This window comes from Dermacentor silvarum, chromosome 9 (genome assembly GCF_013339745.2).
Source record: "Dermacentor silvarum isolate Dsil-2018 chromosome 9, BIME_Dsil_1.4, whole genome shotgun sequence".
Lineage (NCBI taxonomy): Eukaryota > Metazoa > Arthropoda > Arachnida > Ixodida > Ixodidae > Dermacentor > Dermacentor silvarum.
The window spans coordinates 219,560-232,289 of record NC_051162.1 but is presented as its reverse complement, the minus strand read 5'-3'; the positions used below and the strand labels follow the sequence as shown (position 1 = coordinate 232,289).

The 12,730-nt window shown below is 49.5% G+C and overlaps 2 protein-coding genes across 2 annotated transcripts; both read right to left on the bottom strand.

Annotated features, from left to right (window-relative positions):
* Positions 1–478: 478 nt before the first annotated feature.
* Positions 479–4,423, bottom strand: LOC125940285 (uncharacterized). The gene is made up of 2 exons (XM_049656287.1): positions 3,632–4,423; positions 479–1,153 (listed from the first exon to the last, which is right to left on the bottom strand). The coding sequence occupies exons 1-2, from the start codon at positions 4,421–4,423 to the stop codon at positions 479–481; spliced, it is 1,467 nt and encodes a 488-aa protein (XP_049512244.1).
* An 829-nt stretch (positions 4,424–5,252) lies between these two features.
* On the bottom strand, positions 5,253–8,144 carry LOC125940284 (THAP domain-containing protein 5-like). Its single transcript, XM_049656286.1, has 3 exons — positions 7,728–8,144; positions 6,861–6,954; positions 5,253–6,031 (listed from the first exon to the last, which is right to left on the bottom strand). The coding sequence occupies exons 1-3, from the start codon at positions 7,824–7,826 to the stop codon at positions 5,253–5,255; spliced, it is 972 nt and encodes a 323-aa protein (XP_049512243.1). The 5' UTR covers positions 7,827–8,144.
* Between the last annotated feature and the right edge of the window lie 4,586 nt (positions 8,145–12,730).

The window sequence follows — 12,730 nt, the reverse complement described above, 5'->3', positions numbered from 1 at the left end:
CATGAGTCTGCAGCCTTTGGGAATGCTTCTCACGTAGCCCCAGGCTTCGTGCGGCGCGTTGAAATCACCGGCCATAACGAGCGGCGTCTCTCTCGCCTTGGACGACGCCTTGGTCGTTAGGCTGTAGAAGGTCTGCCGGTTGTCCCTAGGAGAGCAGTACACATTCATAACGTAGACGCTGTTCTTGAGCCAGCTGTTGGGTATGATCTCGACGAGCGACGCTTCCAGCTTGGTGTTGCCAAGGCGCAGATCGTGCTCCTGGAAGGCACACTTCTTTGCAATGAGTGTCGCGATTCCATGCCCGTTCTCCGCTAACGAGGAGACGGCTCGGTACCCTGGGAGGGTAATTGTTTCCATTCCCGTTTCTTGTAGCAAAATGACGTGGGGCCTCTCTTGCGGCTCCCGGGTCTTGATGAACTGCACCAGTTGAGGCCTGCGCCTCCGGAAACTGGCGCAGTTCCACTGCCACACGATGAGCTTACTGTCCGGTCTCGCCATGGTTGGGCTTGTTGGATCGGAGGTGGGCTGGCATGCCATCTTGCTCGTCAGCCCGCAACTGCTGGTTGTTTTCTAGCATTTCACTGGACATCGCCTCCGGCCTGGCGGCGTCGCCGTAGTGTACGTCACAGCGCTTGGCAAGCTCGTTCTCGAGCAGTTGTACTCTGAATAGAAGGGTCTGGTTGCTCTGTACCAGCTCGGTAAAGGATTTATGCATGCGGTCCAAGGACCTCTGCATGGCAGCCTCTGCCGTGCTCACGTCCTCAACCGTACCCTGGGAGGAGGTGGCTCTGCGCTTGGCCGCCCTTGCTGTGGCTCCTTCTTCCGCAGAAGGTTGCCTTGCCGCGGCCGCTTGGACAGCGCTGGCGTTTCGGAATGCCTCGAAGTCGGCCTTCATTCTCTGGATTTCCTCCTTGAGACTGGCGTTTTCATTCATCAACTGCGCGATCCTGGGATCGTGCGCCCGCTCGTTTGCCTGTGCGTCGGCATGTTTCGTCTGGCCCGTCGGCTTCGTCTGTTTCACTTTGTCGGCCCAGGTGGAACCTCCTGGGATGCGCGCCTTAGACTTGGAGCGGCCCCTAGACTGAGAGCGCCCTCCTAGGGAGCCTACATACGCGGCCCGCTTTAGGGTGGTGACATCTCGAACCAGTGTTGCCTAAAACAGCCCCCAAATTTGACGGGCCGCCATGTTGATCCCCAATGTCAGCCCCGAGCATCGTGAAGCGCCGACTGCGAAGGTTGCGAGCACCTTTTCGTCTTTTGAGGGTTGTCCCACGAGCACTATTTCGTGTCGAATGTAAATAATTGTTACTGAGCGAGCATTTTTAGGTTAATTAACGAAAGGGTGCGCTATGTAACGCGTGATACGGCGTACTCCACAGAAAAACAGAGAGCCTAGTGCAAGAATTTCAGTCCATCTGCTTGTAGAAATGTTTATTAAAATATGAATTAAAAATCACGGAGCCATACTTTTTAATTATACGTTCCGTATGATGCGAAAGCTAAAGCCTTTTTGTTGATTCTAATACTGTATTATATTGTGAATGCGTTAGTGAATAGTGAGATTATTTGTTTTTGTGAAACTCCTGCAGTAGTTGGTTGTGCTTTAAAGCTGTACAAGCTATACGTTGCAATGCTGCACAAAAAAAGTTTCATCCTGCATCCACCACCAGCCACAACAGTTTTTTTGTTTTGACCTTGGTAACTAGATTTCTCGGCAAATGAAACTATTGCCAAGCCCAGTACATTAAACAGTCATTCAGAGACATACCACCAAGTGAGTTTCCTCTGGGTGAGTTCAGTAATGGAAACAAATACGTGCACATGTGAACAAGCATATTTATTGGGTTACATGATCAGCCTCGGAAACACTTTGCAAATAGTCTGCATCTCAACTAAAGTGATACTAAAACAGGAGACAGGCTGCATCCTATAAGAATGTTTCAAAAACCTACAGTGAAACAAACATTAAACATTCTAAAGGAACTTGTAGCATCCATAAGGTAACATTTATAGCGTTACAGGCAAGCACACAATCCCTACCACTTCTCACAGAGAAGCCACCTTAACCAAACCAGTGCTCCATGTACCTTCGTAATCTACTGGCAGTCATGGCGTCTTTTGAAGGGCAGCAAACATAGGACTATGGCCAAGTCCAGCCGTGTGAGATTGAATGTGATGTCTCACCACTGGTTCAAGGGTGCACTTGCATCCTCCACGAAATGCGGGGTACACATAAATGAAGGCATGCTTTTCAGGGTGGTATGCTTTCCTGCATGCCGTTGGATGCTCTCACTGTGGAATGCAGGTACATTATCAGAAACAATCACCTGGTTTGTCTAAATGTCTCTCTTTCCATTAATATGATGACACTGTTCACATTATCCGGGCTTTGCCACCGCCATACATGTTCACTGGTAAAAAGCCACCATAAAAGACCGAGTCCGGTGCACACCCTCTGGATTCTTCTTGAGTTGAGAGAAAATCGAGATTGACAACTTCGAAGGGCACATCTGAACATCAAGGAATGACCGTCTGGTTTCATTTTGGGTGGAACTTGGCACGAATAGCATGAAAATTGTGACAGGTCCTCACATAATCCTCCGCAACAGCTTTCATGTTCTTCGAAGTGAAATGTTTCTGAATCTTGCAGTGAGTCGCCCATAAGCCATCATGGCCACCCGAGTGCAGACTGTCTTAATAAAGCCGCAATATTTTTTACATGTTGCGTGGAGGCACCACGAATGTTCCATTGATTAATTCCAACTCTTCAGCGTCTTCCCATACACTTGCAATGCAACAAAATTACACGAAAGGGGTGCGTGTTGCAGAGGATTTCTTTGAAGGAGCTACACAGCATTCATTTAATCAACAAAAACTATGTGCTTTAAACCATCTTTCTTTGGCGAAAATGAATACGAAAAGATTAGTTGCTTTGAATAAACAACATATGTGCATAATAAATGTCGCATAGCAAGCACCAAAACATGAGTCAAACAGTAATAAAGCCAAACAGTTCATGCCAGTTCAAAGAATATAAATTCAAGTAAAGACGTCACAGGAGACCACGGTTATGCAAACTTTCACTGCCACTGTACCAGGCGGAGCACACAATACCACATAGCTTCAATACAAACCTACATTCTTGCGCCATTAAATTCTGGTGCACATAGTCACTTTCTGATTATGCAATAGCAATACGCCTTGGAAGTATTCTCACATATTTTCTCAGCGCAACTGTGCAGTCGCAGGATACAACACATCACTGAAATCAAGACTGCCAATGATATCTGTCAACAAAATATGTTACAGCCATACGAAAAAGACAAGCATTAAAGAAAATTAATCTGATACTAGTGATGCTGCATTCAGGTAAAGTCAATATTAGCAGCTAGAACGCATGGAAGCATGCTGTTTTTCAGTAAACTAAACAATGAACAAAGAGCTTTGGTGCGAAACATTTTAGTGAATGCCCCACCTGCTCGAGGCGTTAAAGAGACATCCAGAGGCACACGTCGAACACTTCTGCAAACACATCACACAACCACAGCAGCATTAAATTAACCACTGAGACGCCACACACGGCTCAGATAAGATTAGCAGCGGCTCAGGTTTTGCTGGACTGTCCGTTCACCCTCTGCGCATGCTGCTGTCGGAGATGAATCTTAAGTCTTGTCCTTACATACTTCTCAAGGAGCATTTTGCATGCCCTTGATTCATGCGCATCACAACACCCTAATCTCATAGCCACAGACTTCCGCAAGGCACTCAGGATACCTGTAAATGGAGCTTTGAGAGTCAGGATCTCATTCATGTTTGCGAAAGTCTTAAAGTTTTCCTCACATTCGATTAAAACTTGCATCACTGTTTGGCTTGGCTGGATGAGCTTTCCGCTATTCTTGACATACTCTTTCAGCTGTATAAGAGCATTGTACTGGCCTGTTGCATCGCCAACCAGGGCTCTTTCACAGTCTTTGCACTCTCCAAGAAAACCGATGACTGACTTCAGCAAAAAGCCTCCCAAGTACGCAAGGATATCGCACTCTTCTGTGGTAAGTGCATAAACAAACAAGTTCTCAAGCTCCTCGGGCTCCTGACCTTCCACTTGATCCTGTTTGAAACTGGGTTCAAGAAGGTCAGCCAGATGCGTGCTGTCATCAACACCATAGCTAGATGATGTCGGTGTGTTTACAAACTGGCCAACGCAGATAAGCTTTAAGGCACACTTGACATCATATGCGCTCGGCACAGGTTTTCTGAGCCTCAATACAGAAAAGATGTTTTCGAGACAATCCTGTGACAATCTACCAGTTAGCAAGTACTTGTAATTGAGCTTGTTCAGAAGCTCATGAGAAAGACGCAGGACAACAGTAGTTGACACCAAAAGACCAGCTTGTGACGGCTTCCAGTGTGCAGTAAGTCCCATATTTAGTCCACAGAAGGTGGCACAAGCTAGTCCAAGGAGTTCAGTTGCTTCCTTGTGTTTGGAAAGATCGAAATTGCTCAAAGCAACAACTGGATGCCGTGACGACATCAAGGTGTACCACCTACTGACAAGTTCAAAAAACCACGCCGTCGCCTCCGCTTCAGGAGGTAAGATTCCTTGCTTAACAGATAACGTATAGCCGGTGGAGCCTCACGGAACATTTGAACAGCAATGTTCACTTTCATTGTCGTGAAGTGTCCAAGGCTGATGTGGACGTCGGAGAGCCTGCTGGCAATCTTGAGCTCCTTGTCTCTGTCATGTGTGAGAACAGCTTCGACATGGTCTATGTTCACAGTTCCTGCTGTAAGCTTGTGCTCACGTATAGTTGCTTCTCCTAGAGTGAATGTCTTCACACGGAGCAGTTGAGCACGAATATTCTTCAGGACGTGGGCTGGATCAGCCATAAAATATAGCTGCCTACCTTCAAGGTGTGGGTGTGAAACAGAGCACACAGTCTCAGAGTGCCTATGGCTTGAGAAGCCAAGAAGGCGCCAGACTGCACGGTTGGCAGCTCCCATATCACTTGTAACAACAAGCACTCTTAGTGTGATGTTGAAACAAAGTTCAATCAAATTGAAGACGAGGTCCTTCAGAGCTTTCCCATCAACTGAGCGTGCAGTGAAATGATATGCAATTACTTGTTTGCACCGTGTGTTCAGTCCTCCAACCATGAATACAAGGGCGTGGTTAGCAACATCTGCAGTCGCTTCAGGCAATGTAGTGCCACCGAAAAGGCAATCAAGGGACCGATCGTGATCAAAGCCCGGACTTAGTCCTTTTCAATATCTTCCATTGCCTCTACCTTGTGCTTTAAAACATTAAACACTTCATGGAGAATGCCAGGCAGGAAGCGAATGTTTTGAAGCCTTCGGATCAAGGTCCTGTTGCTCGGAATCGGGTACGACAAAGATCTCAGCATTTCGTAGCCTGTTGTGCCACACGCATGTTTTATCTGAAGTGCCACTCGTATGGTCTTTTCAGACCACTTATGGCCCTTCGTTGTCTCCATTGTCAAAGATTTCACTTGGTCTTCATTGAGAAATGATGCCGATTTCAGTGCGCACACTTCTTTTTCAAGTGAGGACACTTTTTTTCTCAGGCTCTGTAGCTTCAACCTTGTTTTATCGTGAACCCTCTGCAAGTTTATGTACTTGCGAGTGAGATCACTAGTTTTCTTGCGTAACTCTGCATTTTCTTGCCCGATGGTCACCGAAGATGAGCCTGCATTGCCTCCAAATGGTTGATGTGTGGCGCTGACATCGCGTGACTGACCAACACTGTTCGTGCTGTTTGGAACAGGAATGCCATTGGGGTGCTGTGGGAACAAGCACGGTGCCATCGCAGATGTCAATTCATGAGCGTTTTCATTTCCGGCATGACAAGATTCTTCTTCTACAACTAAGGTTGGCACTGGAGCACTGTCATCCATCTTAGTCGAATCGCTATCTAAAGGCTGGTGTGGCTCCGGGGAAGTTGCAGGGGTGGCATCGCAGGAAGGCTGCACAGGACAGCTGCGCTTCTTTGGTGGCTTCCGATGTTTGGGGGCGGCTGGAATAAACAGTAATATGTGCATAGGCTGTTAGCATTTAGAATGAAGTAGCATAAGTACCAAATCTGCCAAGCCCATATTTACGAAAAAAAATCTTCAACCATGGTTCACTGACGATGAAAACAGGTTAGTGTAATCAAAAATGACGACACAGAAGAACACACAGTACACAAGACAAGCGCCACTCTAAACTAATATTTATCTTGATTCACCTCCCTTAATGTATACAGCAAAGTAAATTTGCGCAAGCGCACTGCACATCACGATCGCAGCCATGCATATCACCAATCATACTGGTTAATGCATCATATCTAAGCACTGCAATTCTTTACCGCGCAATACAACAGACGTATCACTTATACAGGCGCTACCTTTCTTTCTAATTTGGTACGCCTCTAAAATTTCTCTAGGCAGTAGTGGCAAAGCCGTAGCCCAACAACAAGTTCTGTTAAGGCTTCACTGAAACGGATGCACTCAATTTATATGACCAATTATGGGTGAATTTCATGCCTCTATATACAAGCAACATCGACAGGCAGTAAAAGCAAATGATCACTCACAATACGGCTTCATGATTCAAATAACAGTAGTATACCATACATAGCAAAATACAAAAAAGAAAGACCACACAGTCTTATCTGCACTCACGTACAGCGCAAATGACTCCATCAGAAGCAAACTCGCATGTGTAAGGCCATCGTGTGTCAAATAACAGCACAATTGAAAACAATAAAAACAAATATAGACAAGGGAGATACATCCTATCCAATGTCACATTATTCAACGAGTCTTATACAAAACGTAGCGTAATCTTCACTTCGTACTTACCTCGAAAAGCAAAAACTGTTGGAACGGCATCTGGCCTCAATTTCTTCAAGCCATCTTGCCTTTTCTGTTCGAAGCTTGAATCTTCGAAATGAGCCTGCAATAAATGTCACCACACGGCCGTTAGCATAATTAAGTGCATTCACGTGAACGTTCCGAACGGGGCTGCACGCAAGACGCATTAGAAGGAAAATCTTTCAGCCGTACAAGTTCGCGAAGCGGGCGCTCGACTGTTCATTGTAATGTAGTTCACAACTGATAAAAACTATATGTGCACATTTGCCTCTGAAGTCCGTCCTCAAACGTGTTCTCTCATTATGCATTCGTAGCTTGATCATTCTGTGCACAAAATAGATGCAACAGCACACCAATAGTAAAAGTGCCGATGCAGCTTCAAACGCTCATTGAACTACCAACTCAGGGCTTTTGCCTTGAAGTTCCGTTCAGTAGTGTAAATATTTTGTCGGGATGGAAGCGGTGACTCGACGTCAAAGAAGACACATCAATTTACGCGTCTTAAAAAGAGCGCGGGCTGCACATATCTTATCGACAACCGCGTGCTCGAGTGATCCTCGCTACTCGCTGTTACAACAGGATAAAGCACCACGTCGACTAGTCGCCTAGCCTCTCAGTCGAGACACATTTGTGATCAGCACCACGCCGCTCAATTTCACGCCCGTGGAAAGCCGGCGCGAGCATGGACAACACATCCAGGTGGAAAAGCTCTTGAAGCTACAGCTGATCTTCCTACTCGCGACACATAATCCCAGAAACGACACGTTCGAATACCTGGATACGTTGAGACGGTCAAATTCATAAAGCTTATTCTACAGCGAAAGAAAAACAACGAGGAAAACAGACAGTACTCACATAGCAAACACGTGAAGCGGTGGTGGGCTCCCAGCAGTCTCGCTTCACTTGCGCGAGCCAGCGTTTTCTTCGGCTCGGGCTGGTTGGGAAGCGAAACATTCACACGCCCTTCCTGCAGTGGTTAGTGCACAGAGGTACGCAACAACCAGGCATTTTTGCTCATCAGGCTTCGCTGACCGCATTTAACACGTTTCCACAGCCTTCGACGCTGCCTAGACGAGGATTAAACGCGATTCCGCTGCACGGCTCACGGCGGCAAGCACAGAGCAAACTGGTGTGGGGACCAAGATGGCGCTGCGTCTCTCTCGGGCAACTATGTGTTTTGGCGGCCGGCGGCATGTGGTGTGTCAAAGGCTGACACCACTCTAGACGGAAGTCCCGTATGTAGGCTCTCTACGCCCTCCTTGCACGGAGCGCCCCCTCGAAGAACTCCTCTTCCTTAGCGCTGACGTCAGTGCCTGGCTCTCCTCGTATGCCGCGTTGGCGCCCTTCTTGGCGGCGGCAGTTTTCTTCCGCCGGCGTCTTCGGCGTCTCTGCCTAACGACATATGGCGTTTGGAAGTGATGCTCGCACTTACGGTCAGCCGTTGGGTGAGGGCCCCCGCATATGCCGCATCTCGCCTCACACTGGTGGTCTTCGGAGGGGGACGCTGCTCCGCATCCCCTGCACTTCTTCACACTTGGGGTCGGACATACATCGGCCCTGTGGCCCAGTTCCCCACAACCGTAGCACACATCCACTTGCCTTTTGTATAGAGCGCAGGGCAGCATGCCCGCGCCGCACATGACAAAGTTCGGCACCCTCAGTCCGTCGAATAGGACGATAACCGTGGCGGTGGTCTTGATGCGACGCACCTCCAATGCGGTGGGGTTCCGGTATTTTACAATCATTGAGTGCAGCTGAGCGTCGTTGAACTCGGCGTCGACTCCCCTCACAACACCCTTGCACGTATTGTCTGAGGCGGCCATGTACGCGGCCACATCAAAGACCCCTTCGCGCAGGCGGATCTGTTGAACTATCGCGTAAGCACGCGCATTCCTTTATTCTGGTGTTGAGACAACGTAGATGTTTTGCACGTTGTTAGGGCAGACGATGTCTTCGCCTACCTCGTCGGGGGAAAGCGCCGCCGCCATAGCCAGCGCTTGTGCCACCCTAATGGTGCTGATCTTTTTCACGTCGAGGCCACCCCGTGGCCTAACGATGACTCGAATATGGTCCCGAGGCAGGTTCGGGAGCCTTGAGGCGGCGGCCAGTTTCCTCAGCGCGTTCCGCGGGGCTGCCGTGCGGTGGCCGCCCCTGCCGCCTCCCTGCTTTACCGGGCTCGGCGTCGACTTGGGAGCCTCTTGCCTTGCCTTCTTATTCTTGCCCGTTGCCGTGGTCCAGCCGGGGCACCTTGCTTCTTCGGGGGTGATTTCTACCCCCTCCACCATCTCGACTTCGGGCATGATGCCCCACCACCACCGAGTTAGGCCGAGGCCTAGCCCGTACTCGTCACCGGTGTTAGCCCGTTAGGGTTAGCTCCGCATGGCGTCGCGAAAAGTTCGAAGTCTTATAATAGTTCCAAAAAGCACCTACCGAAATAAATCCGGTATCGGCTTGATCACCGCAACAAACTGCGTTGAATGGTGCACAATAATCAAGGGTTTTCGCGGACTTTACCACCGAAAACATTTGAGGAAACGGGAGCCGATGTTTGCGCGTCCGCACTTCCCGGCGGACTAGTCCGCCTCATGGTGTTAGTAAAGAATAAGGATTTAACGCTAAGTTTCTGCGTCGATTATCGTCACCTCAATAAAATCACAAAAGACAGACGTATACCCTCTCCCACGTATTGACGACGCCTTGGATCGAATCTACAGCGCAAACTTTTTCGCCAATGGACCTCAAAACCGGCTACTGGCAAGTCGAAGTCGACGAGATGGACTGGGAGAAGACTGAATTTATAACACCAGACGGACTGTTCGAGTTCAAGGTCATGCCGTTTGGTCTTTGCTCGGCACCCGCGACTTTCCAACGCGTCATGGATAATGTACTGGCAGGCTTGAAGTGGCAGACTTGCCTTGTCTATTTGGACGACGTCGTTACATGTGTTTGCCTCAAGCTTCGAGGAACACCTCCGGCGCCTTCAAACAGTTCTTCAAGTAATCAAGACCTCCGGACTCACGTTAAAGCCAGAAAAGTGCCGCTTTGCATACGAGGAGCTCTTGTTTTTGGGCCACGTCATCAACAAGTCTGGAGTGTGCCCTGACCCACAGAAAAGTGCGGCCATCGCTGACTTTCCTCCGCCCACCGACACGAAGGCAGTCCGTAGATTCCTTGGACTGCGCGCCTATTACAGGCGCTTCGTCAAGGATTTTTCACGGATCGCTGAGCCACTGACGTACCTCACGAAGGCCGACGTTGAGTTCAAGTGGGAGGCGCCGCAAGTCGAAGCATTTGAAGAACTGAAGCGACGCCTGCAATCGCCGCCACTACTTGCACATTTCGACGAAAACGCCGATACCGAAGTGCACACCGATGCAACCAGCGTAGGACTCAGCGCCGTGCTTCTGGAGAGGACTGACGGGCTAGAAAGGGTTGTAAGTTACGCTAGCTGGTCGCTGTCGAAACCGGAAACAAATTATTCCACACCCGAAAAGGAGTGCCTCGCCATCATCTGGGCTGCATCAAAGTTTCGCCCCTACCTCTGTGGCAGGCCCTTCAAAGTTGTCAGCGACCACCACACCTTGTGTTGGCTAGCTAACTTGAAGGATCCTTCAGATCGCCTCGCACGATGGAGTCTGAGACTTCAAGCATTCGACATCACCGTCGTTTACAAGTCAGGGCGAAAGCACTCTGACGCCGACTGCTTGTCTCGTGCCCCCGTCGAACCGCCGCCACAGGACGACCAGGATGACGACAATTTTTTGGGACCCAACAACAGTGAGCTGACCCGGAACTAAGGAGCCTTGTAGACTACCTTGAAGGCAAGACCGTCATTGTGCCCAAGGGGATCAGGCGAGGATTGGCGTCGTTTTTCTTGCAAAACGACATTCCCTTAAAAACAAACTTCTCGCCTCTCCGAGCCAACTAACTCCTCGTGGTGGTACCCTCAGAATTGCGTCCAGAGGTTCTGCAAGCTCTCTATGACGACCCAACGGCTGGACACCTCGGCTTTTCCCGCACGCTCGCGAGGATACAAGAAAAATACTACTGGCCTCGCCTCTCTGCCAACGTCGCCCATTACGTAAGGACATGCCGAGACTGTCAGCGACGCAAAACACCGCCGACAAGGCCAGCCGGACTTCTACAGCCGATCGAGCCACCTCGCCGACCGTTCCAGCAGATCGGGATGGACTTACTGGGGCCTTTTCCGACGTCGACGTCCGGAAATAAATGGATCGTCGTAGCTACGGACTACCTCACCCGCTACGCCAAAACAAAAGCCTTGCCCAAAGGCAGCGCCGCCGAGGTAGCCCGATTCTTCGTTGAGAACACCCTCTTGCGTAACGGTGCCGTAGAAGTCCTCATCACCGACAGAGGTACAGCCTTTTCAGCAGAACTAACTCAAGCCATCCCGCGATACAGCCACACAAGTCATCGCCGGACCACCGCCTACCACCCGCAGACGAATGGCCTCACCGAGCGCCTAAATAAGACCATCGAAGACATACTGGCAATGTGCGTCGACGTCGAACACAAGACGTGGGATGCCATCCTTCCGCACGTGAACTTCGCATACAACACGGCCGTGCAAGAAACGACGCATGTGGCGCCGTTCAACCTGGTCTACGGAAGGAACCCGGCAACGACGCTTGATGCTATGCTACCGGACGTCCCCGACGCAGAAAATCTCGACGTTGCCACCTATTTGCAGCATACCGAAGAAGGTCGACAGCTCGCCCGCCTGTGCATCAAGAACCAGCAGAGGACCGACAGACGACACTACAATCTTCGACGACGCTACGTCGCGTACCAGCCCGGCGACCGTGTTTGGGTCTGGACTCCGATACGCCGACGAGGACTTAGCGAGAAACTGTTGCGTCGCTATTTCGGACCATATAAGATAATCCGACGTATTGGCGCACTGGACTATGAGGTCGTGCCAGACGGCATTTCGCGCAGCGGCGCCGGGCTCGACCTGAAGTCATCTACGTGGGGCGTCTTAAGCCTTTCTACGCCCGCTAAAGAACTTCGATACTTTGTTACTTTGTTATTGATTGTTTTTTTTCTCTCTCTCTCTCTCTCTCTGTCTCTCTCTCTCTCTCTGAACGCGTGGTTTTGTTTTCGCTTTCTTTTTATAGCAGCGGGACGATGCGCTTTAAGGGAAGGGTATTGACACGTATACATGTTTATCTTTCACTGGCGACCGCTTTTCACCAGCTAACAAATGTTAAACGTTATCGCTAGGCACAGGACGCGCCTGCATGTATCTGAAGTTTCTCGAACTTTATCGATGCTTCTATCCGTTGTCGCTTGTCACCGACGCTCATGTAATCTGATTGTATGGGCGACGCGAAGTATCTAGAACTTTCTGGAAGACATGTGCGTACCAGGGATTATTATGGGGCCTTCAATGACTCATGTATAAAAGCTGATCGCCGCTTATCAGATTTCGACGATCGCCGACAGTATTTGCCGCTTTCGTTGTGCTTCAAGTGTAGCTTGCTTTTGTGGGTACATGTTCGCCCAATAAAGAATCAGTTTCGCCATACACAGTTTTACGACTGTTTACTTCAACGTCACTACTACGTGACGGTATGGGAATCTGCAGATCAGACTATCTGAAGTAGAGCACTGTACGGGCCGGTTTTTCAAGTCCGGGCCTGACCCGAGCCCGAAAGTACCTTACTTTGGCCGGCCCGGTTCTGTTCGACCCATTAGCCCTTTTGCCTATACGAAACTAGCTCGAGTTCTCGATTATTGTGAAGATACTGTCATGTGACCACCGGCCGCCGGGCGGTCTTCAAGCTGCATCAAAGCAGGTTTTTTCCCTGCATCCCTTCTTGCTGGTTACTTGATAA